This window comes from Oryctolagus cuniculus, chromosome X (genome assembly GCF_964237555.1).
Source record: "Oryctolagus cuniculus chromosome X, mOryCun1.1, whole genome shotgun sequence".
In the NCBI taxonomy this organism is placed as follows: domain Eukaryota; kingdom Metazoa; phylum Chordata; class Mammalia; order Lagomorpha; family Leporidae; genus Oryctolagus; species Oryctolagus cuniculus.
The window spans coordinates 52,645,491-52,658,169 of record NC_091453.1 but is presented as its reverse complement, the minus strand read 5'-3'; the positions used below and the strand labels follow the sequence as shown (position 1 = coordinate 52,658,169).

General features: G+C 44.9%; 1 protein-coding gene across 4 annotated transcripts in view; it reads left to right on the top strand.

The window, feature by feature from the left end:
• Positions 1-293: 293 nt before the first annotated feature.
• The window catches only part of HDAC8 (histone deacetylase 8), a 256,056-nt gene continuing 243,670 nt past the window's right edge, over positions 294-12,679 (top strand). For all 4 annotated transcript variants that reach the window (XM_017349748.3, XM_008272803.4, XM_008272804.4 and 1 more), the window contains exons 1-4: positions 294-976; positions 1,539-1,591; positions 7,441-7,571; positions 9,001-9,142. In XM_017349748.3, the coding sequence (XP_017205237.1) occupies positions 866-976; positions 1,539-1,591; positions 7,441-7,571; positions 9,001-9,142 (437 nt within the window). In that variant the 5' untranslated portion in view covers positions 294-865. The remainder of the gene's footprint in view (positions 977-1,538; positions 1,592-7,440; positions 7,572-9,000; positions 9,143-12,679) is intronic.

Below are 12,679 nucleotides of genomic sequence, written 5' to 3'. Positions count from 1 at the left end.
CCACACAACATATGTGCTTGTGTCCTTCCTGTCACATGAATGTCCTTGAAGTACATCATTGCTTGACTGGAATCCACCAAGCAATATCTATAGCACCAGGCAGTCTTTTGGGAACTGATGTCAGATTTGCTAGGGTAAAGTAATTGAGATTGTTAACTCTTACATGGATAGTTAGTGATGAAATGCGATGAATTAAATTTGCATCACATAATTCACTGAGCAAACTTTTCAAAATGCTTGTACTATCAATCTACCACCACTGCCCTGTACCTCTAATCTTCAGGTAGCTAATGTGGGGCGGGGGGGGGGCTCTGGGTGGCAACATTGTAACATCTGCCTTTAAATATTTTAGTGGCTACAGTTCACAGATTAAAACAATTCATCGAAGAGTTGAGAACGTATTTTTTTTCTTTTTTTTATTATTTTTTGTCGCTAAAACTTAAAACCGCGGCTTTTTTAGTGCTAAGTCCAGACTCTTCCGCTACTCGAACTTCTAGAAACTACATCTCCCAGCATGCTCGCAAGCTAGTCTGACCTCATTTCAAATGGCCCCGTAGGGCAACAAGGATGGTTAGTGTTGACTGTACTTGTCTGTACCATAAAAAGGCTATCCTACCTGGCAGCTATTTGTACTTTTATACTTGCCGACCCCGTTTTTTTGAACTATGGTCACAAAATGAAGGGGTTGTGGTCTGGAAAGGCCCATCCATTTTGTCTATTGGATAGGGAGTGGGGACAGTGTCCCCGGCGATTTCAAAAGAGGGAACATTGACCAGGGAGCACCGCTGCGGCCGTTAAGAGGAGCAGGAACCGGAGCCCGGGCTGAATCCGAAAAAAGCCGGATCCGGACGGTGGGAAGTGGAAGATGGAGGAAACAGAGGAGCCGGCAGATGGTGGGAAGTCTCTGCCGCCGGTTTACATTTACAGTCCCGAGTATGTCACCATTTGCGACTCTCTGGCCAAGGTCCCAAAACGGGTAAGAGAGGTCGGGGCACGACACCGTGGGCTTCTGGAAAGATGGGGGAGGGGAGGGTGCGGGGCGGTGGACGGATGGGCATTAGAAATCGAAGAGCGTACTGGGCTGGGGGAAATCCCTAGAAAGCTAAGCAGATTTATTAAATACCTAAATGTGTGTTAAGAGGAAGTGTTCCGGGTTTGATAGCGCAGCGTGTCTCGGCGGGACGCCCAACGGCCGGGTGGGGGTGGGGCAAGGTGGGAGGCGGAGGAGGTAGGGGGACAGCGGGCTGCTGGGGATGGCACGGAGCGGATGGACTTTCTACTTGGAGGGCGTCGCTGAAGTCGTGGAAGAGAAGCGGCCGGAGAGAAGTGTTTCATCACCTGGATAAGGCTGGGTAGCTTCCGCCTTAGCGATTTTGATACTTTGTGTCTGTAGTAAGTGCATTGTAACTGTCAAGTAACAGAAGCGAAGAGAGCTGCAACAAAGTTAGTTTCTTGGCTCAGCAAGGAGAAGTTGATGGGATCTCGCGGAATTAAACTTCTAATAGGCTATTTTCTGCTTTCTTTTGTGCTGTTTTTAGGCCAGTATGGTCCATTCTCTGATTGAAGCATACGCCCTGCCTAAGCAAATGAGGTGAGTTGTCAACCCCCCGCCCTGCATGCACTCAAAGCCGGGTTTTCACAGCCTTAGTATCCTGCTGCATCACAGAGGGGCTAATTAGGGAGAAATGGTACTTTTTTTCTTCCTTTTTAGCTTTTTGTAAGAGTATTCACAGTGTACAGTAATCTGCCTGTAACCCCAAGAATGCTCTTGAAGAATTAAGAAAACTGGAGGGAAAAAAGTGCATAAAGCAGTTAAGATCCTTTACTAATAGCACTTTATTGGTGGGACGGGGGAAATATACTAGGGATAAGTGCTATCTAAAGATTTTTAAGGTGTGTACCTTTGGGTACTAAAGCCTGTCTAATTGGATGCACATTGGGCCTAGCAGTTTAGACACTCCCTCCCCACCACCACCACCAGAGTGGCTGGATTCCATGGCCAGCTGCAGCTCTTCATTCCAGCTTCCTGCTAATGCAGACCCTGTAAAAATTTTAAAATATTAGTTACCAGCAATCAGAGAAAACATCTGTTTGTCTTTCTGTAACTACTATACACAGTAAAAAATGTAATGTATATGTGCAAAATTGACATTTTGAGATTTGATTATTTTTTATAGCCCTTGTCTATACTCTTGACAAACAGTGTTTTTTCTACTTGTTTAATTCTTTATTTAGTGAAGGGTTAAGCTTATGATTATAAAGTAAATTGAAAGTGTGTCATTATAAAAATTAAAAATAAGGAAAGGAGGAGGGAGGAAGGTGGGGAGCAAGGGAGGTAGGGTAGGAAGTATCATCATGCTCTTAAAACTGTATATGAAATGCATGAAATATATCCTCTATATAAATAAATAAAAATGTTTAAAATAAAGACAAAAAAATTTAAAAATAAACACCTGGGGTTGATGTTGTGGCACATAGGGCTAAGCCACCACTTATGATGCCAGCTTCCCATAAATGAGTGCTGGTTCTAGTCCCACGTGCTCCACTCCTGCTAATATGCCTGGGAAGACAGAAGATAATAGCCCAAGTACTTGGGCCCCTGCCACCCACATGGGAGACACAAATGGAGTTCCTGGCTCCTGGTTCTGGCCTGGCTTAGCCCCAGCCAGCTATTGTGGTCATTTGGGGAGTAAACCAGTGGATGTTAGATAACCTCACACTCATTCTCATTCATTCTTTCTCCCTCTCTCTCTCTTTCAAATAAATAAATAAATCTTTAAAAATAAATAAAACCTGTTATATAAAAAGGTATTCAGCTGGGAGGTGTTCTGTTTTTGTTTTGTTTTTCTTTTTTTTTTTTCTAAGCCAAATATGAGGGTGTAGATTCAACTTAAAAGACTTTTAGACACTCCACCACCACTACCACCAAACTTTCATGAGTGAGCCTGGAGACAAGACCAAAGCAAGTTGCTGAGACACAGGCCGAACTCAAGAAAGAGCTAAGTGCTTGTTTTTAAAAAACGAGTTTGCTGTTTATTGTCATTTTTGTATTTGATGTCATTATAAATATTATAACTCTGCTGTGTGTAGGATTACTTATGACATTTTCTGACCAGATAGGTGAGTATCTACACAGCTTGTATAGTGTACATTGTTTATTTCTCAGAAGGTCGTAGAATATGCTTTTGGAATTATCCTTATTATTAACAAAATCATTTCTTGAGTATCTTTAGTAATGTCTTTCAACTATTTTTTCTCACCCATATGTTTGGTAAAACATAAGTACATGCCTTCCAATAGTTACTTAATAATTCAAAAATTATAACAAATAATATCAGCCAAGCAAAACTGTCATTTCTGTTAGGTAGCAAAGCTTTCAGTAAGTATTTTTTTAACTTTACCATTTAACATATAAAGGATAAAAGGAGTTTAGTTTAAAAAGTAGAGAAATCTGGGCATGGTTTATTAATTGTGACAAATATACTAATATATGTTAATGGGGAGGTGGGGTGAGAGATATATTGAAACACATTGTATTCCTACCTCACAATTTTTGTTTTGTAAATTTAAAATTAATAATAAAAATTAACAAATGGAAGGGTACTAGAAGAGGCAGCTTTTGGGACTGGGAAACCATGTTCCAAGAAATTAGACTTTTATTTAAATAGGTTCATTTTCCACTTCTGATAATTTAGATGTGTTTTCTTTCTTTTTTAAAAAAAGGTTTAGTTATTTATTTGAAAGTCAGAGCTACAGAGAGGGAGGGAAAGACAGAAGAGAGATTTTCCTTCTGCTGGTTCACTCCCCAGATGTCAACAATGTCCAGGGCTGGGACAGGCTGAAGCCAGGAGCCAGGATCTTTATCTGTGTCTCCCATGTGGGTGGCAGGGGCCCAGATACCTGGGCCATCTTCCATTACTTTTCTCAGGCCATTAGCAGGCAGCTGGATAGGAAGTGGAGCAGCCAGGACATGAACAGCAGGCACGCATATGGGACGTCAGCACTGCAGGTGGCAGCTCCACTTTCTATGCCACAATGCTGACCCCTACATGTGTTTTATTAGAGAAGAAAGAAGAATCCTTGAATCTTATTTAGAGATTTTGTTTTGTTTTGTTTTGCTTTTTGTTTTTGAGGCTAGATAACAGGATTTCCTGTGGCCACCTTGGTAATAGCAGTAGCCTATATAGTCACAGCTATGGTCCCATTCAGTAAATATAAAACACACACACCTGTTTCTCTGGCCTAGGTCAGTGCTTGTTCAACTTGAATGTGTATAGGAATCCCATTGTTAGAATGCATTGTCAAGGGGCTGGCATGTGGCTTATGCAGTTAAGCTGCCACCTGTGATGTGGGCATTCCATATGAGTGCCAGTTCTGGTCCTGGCTACTCTACTTCACCAGCTTTCTGCTAATGCACCTGGGAAAGCAGCAGGGGATGACTCAAGTGCTTGGGTCCCTGCCACCCATGTGGGAGACCCAAATGGAGTTCTAGACTCCTAGCTTCTGGCTAGCCAAACCCTGACCATTGTGGCCATTTGGGGAGTGAACCAGTGGATGTCTCTTCCTCTGTCTCTTTAACTCTGCCTTTCAAATAAATACATTTTTTAAGAAAAAGCATAATTTATTACCAAAAAAGAATTTCATCAAAATTAAAAACTTGGGGTCTGGTGTGGCAGGTGAGGCCTCCACCTGCAGTGCCAGCATCCCATGTGGGCACCAGTTTGGGTCCCAGCTGCTCCACTTCCAATTCAGATCTCTGCTATGGCCTGGGAGAGCAGTGGAGGATGGCCCAGGTCCTTGGGCCCCTGAACTCACGTGGGAGACCCAAAAGAAGCTCCTAGCTCCTGGCTTTAGATCGGCCCAGCTCTGGACATTGTGGCCACTTGGGGAGTGAACCAGAAGATGAAAGACCTCTTTCTGTCTCTACCTCTCTGTAACTGTGCCTTTCAAATAAATAAATAAATCTTTTTTTTTTTTTTTTTTGCCAGGCAGAGTTAGTGAGACAGAGAGACAGAGAGAGAATTATAGACAGTGAGAGAGAGAGACAGAGAGAAAGGTCTTCCTTCCATTGGTTCACCCCCCAAATGGCCACCACGGCTGGTGCGCTGCAGTTGGGCCAATCCGAAGCCAGGAGCCAGGTGCTTCCTCCTGGTCTCCCATGCGGGTGCAGGGCCCAAGCATTTGGGCCATCCTCCACTGCACTCCTGGGCCACAGCAGAGAGCTGGACTGGAAGAGGGGCAACCGAGACAGAATCTGGCGACCCGACAGGGACTAGAACCCAGGGTGCCGGCGCCTCAGGCGGAGGATTAGCATAGGGAGCCGCGGTGTCGGCCACTAAATAAATCTTAAAAATTAAAAACTTAAGAAAATACAGGGGCCAGCGCTGTGGTGTATCAGGTTAAGCTGCTGCCTGCAGTTCCAGCATCCCATATGGGCATCAGATCAAGTCCTGGCTGCTCCACTTTGGATCCAACTCTGCTAATGGCCTGGGAAAGCAGCAGAGGATGGCCTACGTGCTTGGGCTCTTGCACCTATGTGGGAGACCCAGAAGAAGCTCCTGGCTTTAGCCATTTGGGTAGTGAACCAGAGGATGGATGTCAGTCTCTCTTTCTCTCTCTCCACCCCCATCTCTCTCTCTGTATTCTGCCTTTCAAATAAATAAATCTTGAGAGAGAGAGAGAGAGAGGTGAAATACATTGTCTTATTTAAAAGCTATCCTGGCTAAATACAAATTCTGATTCAGTAAGTCTGAGGAGAAGAGGATGATCTGCATTTCTTTTCTTTTCTTTTCTTTTCTTTTTTTTTTTTTTTCTTTTTTTTTTTTTTTTTTTTTGAAGATTTATTTGAAAGGCAGACAGACAGAGAGAGGTTTACATCTGCTGGTTCACTCCCCCCAAATGGCCACAATGACCAGGCCTGGGCCAATCTGAAACAAGGAACCAGAAGCTTCTTCTGGGCTTCCCACGTGGGTGCAGGGGTCCAAGGACTTGGGCCATCCTCCACTGCTTTCCCAGGTACATTAGCAGGGAGCTGGATAAGAAGTGGAACAGCTGGGACTCAAACCAGTGCCTATATGGGATGCTGGCATCCCAGGCATCAGCTTTGTTTGCTACACTACAATGTCAGCCCCAATATTCTGCATTTCTAACAAGCTCCTGGGAGTTGCTGCTGCTCCAAAGACCCTGCTTGATGTGACATGGACTACAGAAAGGTAGTGGCAGTCATAGGATCAGGAAGAGGAAATAGGGCCTAGGCAAGTAGAGATTAATATTAGTAAATCCCATTGTTAGGTTAGCTCACTTCGTTCTCATTCACTCCTGTTTTCACTTGTGAGGAATAGGTTGAAAAGGTTTTGAGAGTCGGCGCCGTGGCTCAATAGGCTAATCCTCCACCTTGCGGCGCCGGCACACCGGGTTCTAGTCCCGGTTGGGGCGCCGGATTCTGTCCCGGTTGCCCCTCTTCCAGGCCAGCTCTCTGCTATGGCCAGGGAGTGCAGTGGAGGATGGCCCAGGTGCTTGGGCCCTGCACCCCATGGGAGACCAGGAAAAGCACCTGGATCCTGGCTCCTGCCATCAGATCAGCGTGGTGCGCCAGCTGCAGCGGCGGCCATTGGAGGGTGAACCAACGGCAAAGGAAGACCTTTCTCTCTCTGTCTCTCTCTCTCACTGTCCACTCTGCCTGTCAAAAATTTAAAAAAAAAAAAAAGGTTTTGAATGAAGCCATTTTGCCCCTCTGTCTCCTTCCTCTCAGAAGCAAGTGTGAGGAACACACAGTGCAGAAACTTTTTACAGTTTGAGTTACCTGTTTTATCCTTTAATATTAATAGAATCATCCACAAAGCATTTTTGTAGATGTTATCACTTAATCTTGGCATAAGCCCCATGAGGTTTTCCCTCACTGATGAGGATACTGAGCTACAAAATAATCAACTTATCTAAAGTTACGGAGCTAGGAAGTATGGAGTTAGGATAGGAACCCTGTTCTCATCTCCAAATTTTAACTGCAAATTCAAAATGCAAGATAACATAGCCATCTATTAAAATAAAGATACAGGTGAAAGGACTATCTAACCCAATTAGCAACTGAGTCAAATGAAAATATCTCTGCCTACTGGTTTGTCATTGAAGTTATAATTTAGAGAGTAAAGTTTGTTTGAAACCTGGTTATTTAACATAAATATATGGAGTTACTTAGTTTTACCAACCTATAACCTCAAGAGAAACATCTGTCTTGTTGCTCCTTGTTGATGGAGTCATCGCTGTGAATGTAAGGACTTGGCAGTGCAGTGGAGGAATAGAATGTGTTTATTACCTCAGCCCACTGTAACCAGAAGCTAGGCGTTGAATTTTCTGCTGAGACTGCTACCTCCTGATTTCCAGCTTCTGGCATATTCTGGGTCTGAGTCACTCACCTTTCTTTCTTTTCTATGTTATTATTAGGGTAGTGAAGCCCAAGGTGGCCTCCATGGAGGAGATGGCCTCCTTCCACACTGATGCCTATCTGCAGCATCTCCAGGAGGTCAGCGAAGAAGGCGATGATGATCATCCGGACTCTGTAGAATATGGGCTAGGTAAAGTCGTTACCAGGCAGTGATGGGAACTCAGCAACCTGGACTGTCTACTTGAGATTGTACTGCTTAATCTTTTTATAACTTGCATAATAGTTTTAATACTTTTTAAGTAACAAGTGATATCAATCTTCATCTCGCCGGCGCCGCAGCTCAACAGGCTAATCCTCCGCCTAGCGGTGCCGGCACACCGGGTTCTAGTCCCGGTCGGGGCGCCGGATTCTGTCCTGGTTGCCCCTCTTCCAGGCCAGCTCTCTGCTGTGGCCAGGGAGTGCAGTGGAGGATGGCCCAAGTGCTTGGGCCCTGCACCCCATGGGAGACCAGGAGAAGCACCTGGCTCCTGCCATCGGATCAGCGCAGTGCGCCGGCTGCAGCACGCCGGCTGTGGCAGCCATTGGAGAGTGAACTAACGGCAAAGGAAGACCTTTCTCTCTGTTTCTCTCTCTCTCACTGTCCACTCTGCCTGTCAAAAAAAAATCTTCATCTCTTAATTTAACCACGTAGAACTCGCTGACCAAGTGGACTGTATCAGTTGACTAAAACTGGATGATGGGTCAGATTGAAGAAAGACTTTTAATTTGCTGAAGCCCTAATGGCATTGCTCAGATCTCGTCTGCTGTATAAATGCTGACTTAACTATTCTGTGACATATTTTAGCTTGAGTGCAGATTTATGTTCTGGCTGTTTCCTACCGTATCCCTCATTAAGGAGCTTCATTTTTTTTAAAAGACTTATTTATTTATTTGAAAGTCAGAGCTACACAGAGAGGAGAGGCAGAGAGAGCGAGAGAGAAAGAGGTCTTTCATCCGTTGGTTCACTCCCTAATTGACCACAACAGCCGGAGCTGCGCTGATCTGAAACCAGGAGCCAGGAGCTTCCTCCGGGTCTCCCACGTGGGTGCAGGGGCTCAAGGAGTTGAGCCATCTTCCACTGCTTTCCCAGGCCACAGCAGAGAGCTGGATCAGAAGTGGAGTAGCCAGGTCTCGAACCTGTGCCCATATGGGATGCCAGCACTTCAGGCCAGGGTGTTAACCTGCTGAGCCACAGTGCCAGCCCGAAGGAGCTTCATTTTTAAAAAGCCCAAGTGGCCAGTAGGATATTCTACAGAAACAGCATGGTTCAGCAGAACACCAAACAGGGCCAAGAGCCTCAAGTCCTGGGCCTGGCTCTGTGTGACCACCACCAAGACTCATCCCCTCCCAGACTTTGGCTTCTCCCATCTGTAGGATGTGACTAGTTCAACTTGAAGGTTTATTCTTTATAACTCTAACGTTTCAAAATATTCCTTCCCTGACATTGAAGATCTATCTCAGTTGAAGCTGGTGTTAACACAGGAGCTTTTTAGTAGGGTGTATTGTTGACCCACCTTGACCTATTTCTCCACTTTTCTCCAATTCATCTTTTAACAAGCTCTTCTGGTTTTTACCCAAAGGTTATGACTGCCCAGCCACTGAAGGGATATTTGATTATGCTGCAGCTGTAGCAGGGGCTACCATCACAGCTGCCCAGTGCCTGATCGATGGAATGTGCAAAGTAGCAATCAACTGGTCTGGAGGGTGGCATCATGCAAAGAAGTAAGAAAATTGACGTTTCTGCTTTCTGATTCTTTCCTTGAGTCAGTTTTTCAGTTATGTAAGCTCTTATGCTTATTGTATTCACATGTATTGAGAGATGTATGTATATATTGAACTTTACCAGGCATTCTTAAGAGATGCAATTAAAATAGAAAAGGGTGACTTGATATAGTGGGAAGCACACTAGTGAAAGTCAGGACACTGGGGATCTATGCCTAGTTTTTCTGCTAACTAGGCTGACTGACTTGAACAGATTAACCTCCCCAGGCCTCAGTTTCTCCATCAGTAAAAGAAGCAGGGCAAAAGATATAAGCAGAGTCTCTAAATTCCTTTTTAATTTTCTAGAAAGTACATTGTCTTTAAAGGACTTATACTCTAATTAACAAAATTAGAGTACAAATGAAATATGTGTGTGAGGGCCGGCGCCACAGCTCAATAGGCTAATCCTCTGCCTTGTCGCGCCTGCACCCCGGGTTCTAGTCCCGGTCGGGGCGCCGGATTCTGTCCCGGTTGCCCCTCTTCCAGGCCAGCTCTCTGCTGTGGCCAGGGAGTGCAGTGGAGGATGGCCCACATGCTTGGGCCCTGCACCCCATGGGAGACCAGGAGAAGCACCTGGCTCCTGCCTTTGGATCAGCTCAGTGCGCTGGCCGCAGCGCGCCGGCCGCAGTGGCCATTGGAGGGTGAACCAACGGCAAAAGGAAGACCTTTCTCTCTGTTTCTCTCTCTCTCATTGTCCACTCTGCCTGTCAAAAAAAAAAAAAAAAAAAAAAAAGAAATATGTGTGTGAGTTGAAGATACATAGCAGGAGAAAGTAATCATGGAAACCGTAGGAGAGCTGAATTTTAGAGCTAATTCTTGAAAGAAATGGCAGACTTTTGAATAGGTGGACAATTGATGAGAACAGTTTTAAAACAAGGCTATAGAATCTAGAGAGGCATATACTGCTGTCTCCAAGGAAAGTGGCAGCGTAATATAGTTTGTCTCTCAAAGGAGAAAGGGATTATGAAATGATTCTTCTTAGGTGCTATTTGGGGTTAGAGGAAAAGTCCTTTTGGAGTTGGTGTTAACATATCCAACAGCAAGCAACACTGTGTCTGACAATGACTGCTGGGCCTGCTTCAACATTTGCATCTTGTTTGACATGTGTATAGTTTTGAATGTTTATTGGGGGAGAAAGATTTTTAAACTCTGCAGCTATCAATCTGCTGTCAGTGAAATTAAGCAATTATAGTAATTGACAATGCATCATTCACAAATGACTACTTTCTGCAATCTACCTTGGCCTTCATACTTGGTGTTCTTGAGTCACCAGAAAACAGCATTTTATTTTTCAGAATCAGCCTAGCACAATTTCTTATTGGTAAAATAATAAGAAATTGACAGATTTCATGACCAAGGAAGTCCTTGAAAAAGTTTAGTACTAGAATCTACTACTTAGGTTATAGAGCAAGAACCAATGATTTAGTAATAAGTTTTACAAGGTCTTAAAAACAAAGAAAAACAGCTTTCTTCTTGTTATCTTTTGCTTTATTTTTTTAAAAATTCAGGGGCAAACAGCCTAATGTAAACATATTGGCTAGGATACTCGTGTTCCACATTGGAGTGCCAGTGTCCAGCTCTCTGCTCTGGCTCCTGATTCCAGCTCCTTGCTAATGCAGACCATAGGGGGCAGCAGTGATGACTCAAGTGGTTGGGTTACTGCCACCCATGTGTGGCACCTGCATTGAGTTCCCTGCTCATGGGCATTTGGGGCGTGAACCAGTGGATGGGAGCATGCTCTCTCTGCCTCTCAAAATACAAATATTTTTAAAGTTCAAAATAAAGACAAGGATCCCTCAGGGGAAAAAATGGCCCTTTCTCTTTCAAGCTACAGAATGAAAGGAGAAAATGAATCATCTCAGAACCATGGACTTAGATGTCCAATTGGGCTTAGCAGGTTGGAAAAGCAATGTGGTTTCATAGAAAATGCCTGCTTCTAGCCGGCGCCGTGGCTCAATAGGCTAATCCTCCACCTTGTGGCGCCGGCACACCGGGTTCTAGTCCCGGTCGGGGCGCCGGATTCTGTCCTGGTTGCCCCTCTTCCAGGCCAGCTCTCTGCTGTGGCCAGGGAGTGCAGTGGAGGATGGCCCAGGTGCTTGGGCCCTGCACCCCATGGGAGACCAGGAAAAGCACCTGGCTCCTGGCTCCTGCCATAGGATCAGCGCGGTGCGCCGGCTGCAGCGGCGGCCATTGGAGAGTGAACCAACGGCAAAGGAAGACCTTTCTCTCTCTGTCTCTCTCTCTCACTGTCCACTCTGCCTGTCAAAAAATAAAAAAATAAATAAATAAAAAAAAATGCCTGCTTCTGATGAGTCCGATCTAGTAGTTTCTTATTTATTTAAATTCACTGCAAAAGATCTGCTATGGCCTGAGTCAGTTTCCAGTGGCATACTCAGATACCTGCCATATCTTATTACTGTTTTCCTGTCAAAGGAAGCACAGCTATCTTGAGCGAATCGTGGCTGCATACCTATATGTCATTATCTTAACTGTTTCAGACAGCTTTCAGCTGATCCTGCCTGGAAACAGACACACTTAAAAGAAAGTAAATTACAGAGTCTTTCTAGAGATTGCTCCAATTCAGGTCTGAATTCCAAGGTGTCTTCAGTACCTCTAGAATCTCTCTGCAGGTGGAATACAGGTACTTGGCCCACAAACTTATATCCAGCCAGCATTTACCGATTACAATCACAATATTTGTTTAAATCTTCCTATCCTCAAAGACATACACAGTTTCTTTTTTTTATTTATTTTTACTTGAGAATCAGAGTTACACAGAGAGAGGAGAGGCAGAGAGAGAGAGAGAGAGGTCTTCCATCCGTTAGTTCATTCCCCAATCAACCACAACGCCCAGAACTGTGCCGATCTGAAGCCAGGAGCCAGGAGCTTCTTCCAGGTCTCCCGCATGGGTGCAGGGGCCCGAGGACTTGGCCATCTTCTACTGCTATTCCAGGCCATAGCAGAGAGCTGGATCAAAAGTGGAGCAGCTGGGACTAGAACCAGTGCCCATATGGGATGCCAGGACTTCAGGCCAGGGTGTTAACCCGCTGCGCCACGGCGCCGGCCCCAACATACAGTTTTATATATGACATTTATTCTTTGAACAGCTATGGAATAAGCACCTACTCTACGTGAAGCATATGTTTATCATCACTAATAAGCAGATATATTGGAGACCAATGCTGTGGCATAGTGGGCTGAGCCTCCATCTGTGGCTCCAGTGTCCCATATGGGCGCCGGTTCATGTCCCAGCTGTTCCTCTTCCAATCCAGCTCTCTGCTTTGGCCTGGGAAAGCAGTAAAGGATGGCCTAAGTGCTTGGGCCCCTGCACCTGTGCAGGAGACTCAAAGAAGCTCCTGGCTCTTGGCTTCAGATCAGCCCAGCTCCAGCCGTTACAGCCATTTGGGGAGTGAACCAGAGGATGGAAGACCTTTCACTCTGTCTCTCTCTGTAGCTCTACCACTCAAATAAATAGATAAATCTTATTTTTAAAAAATG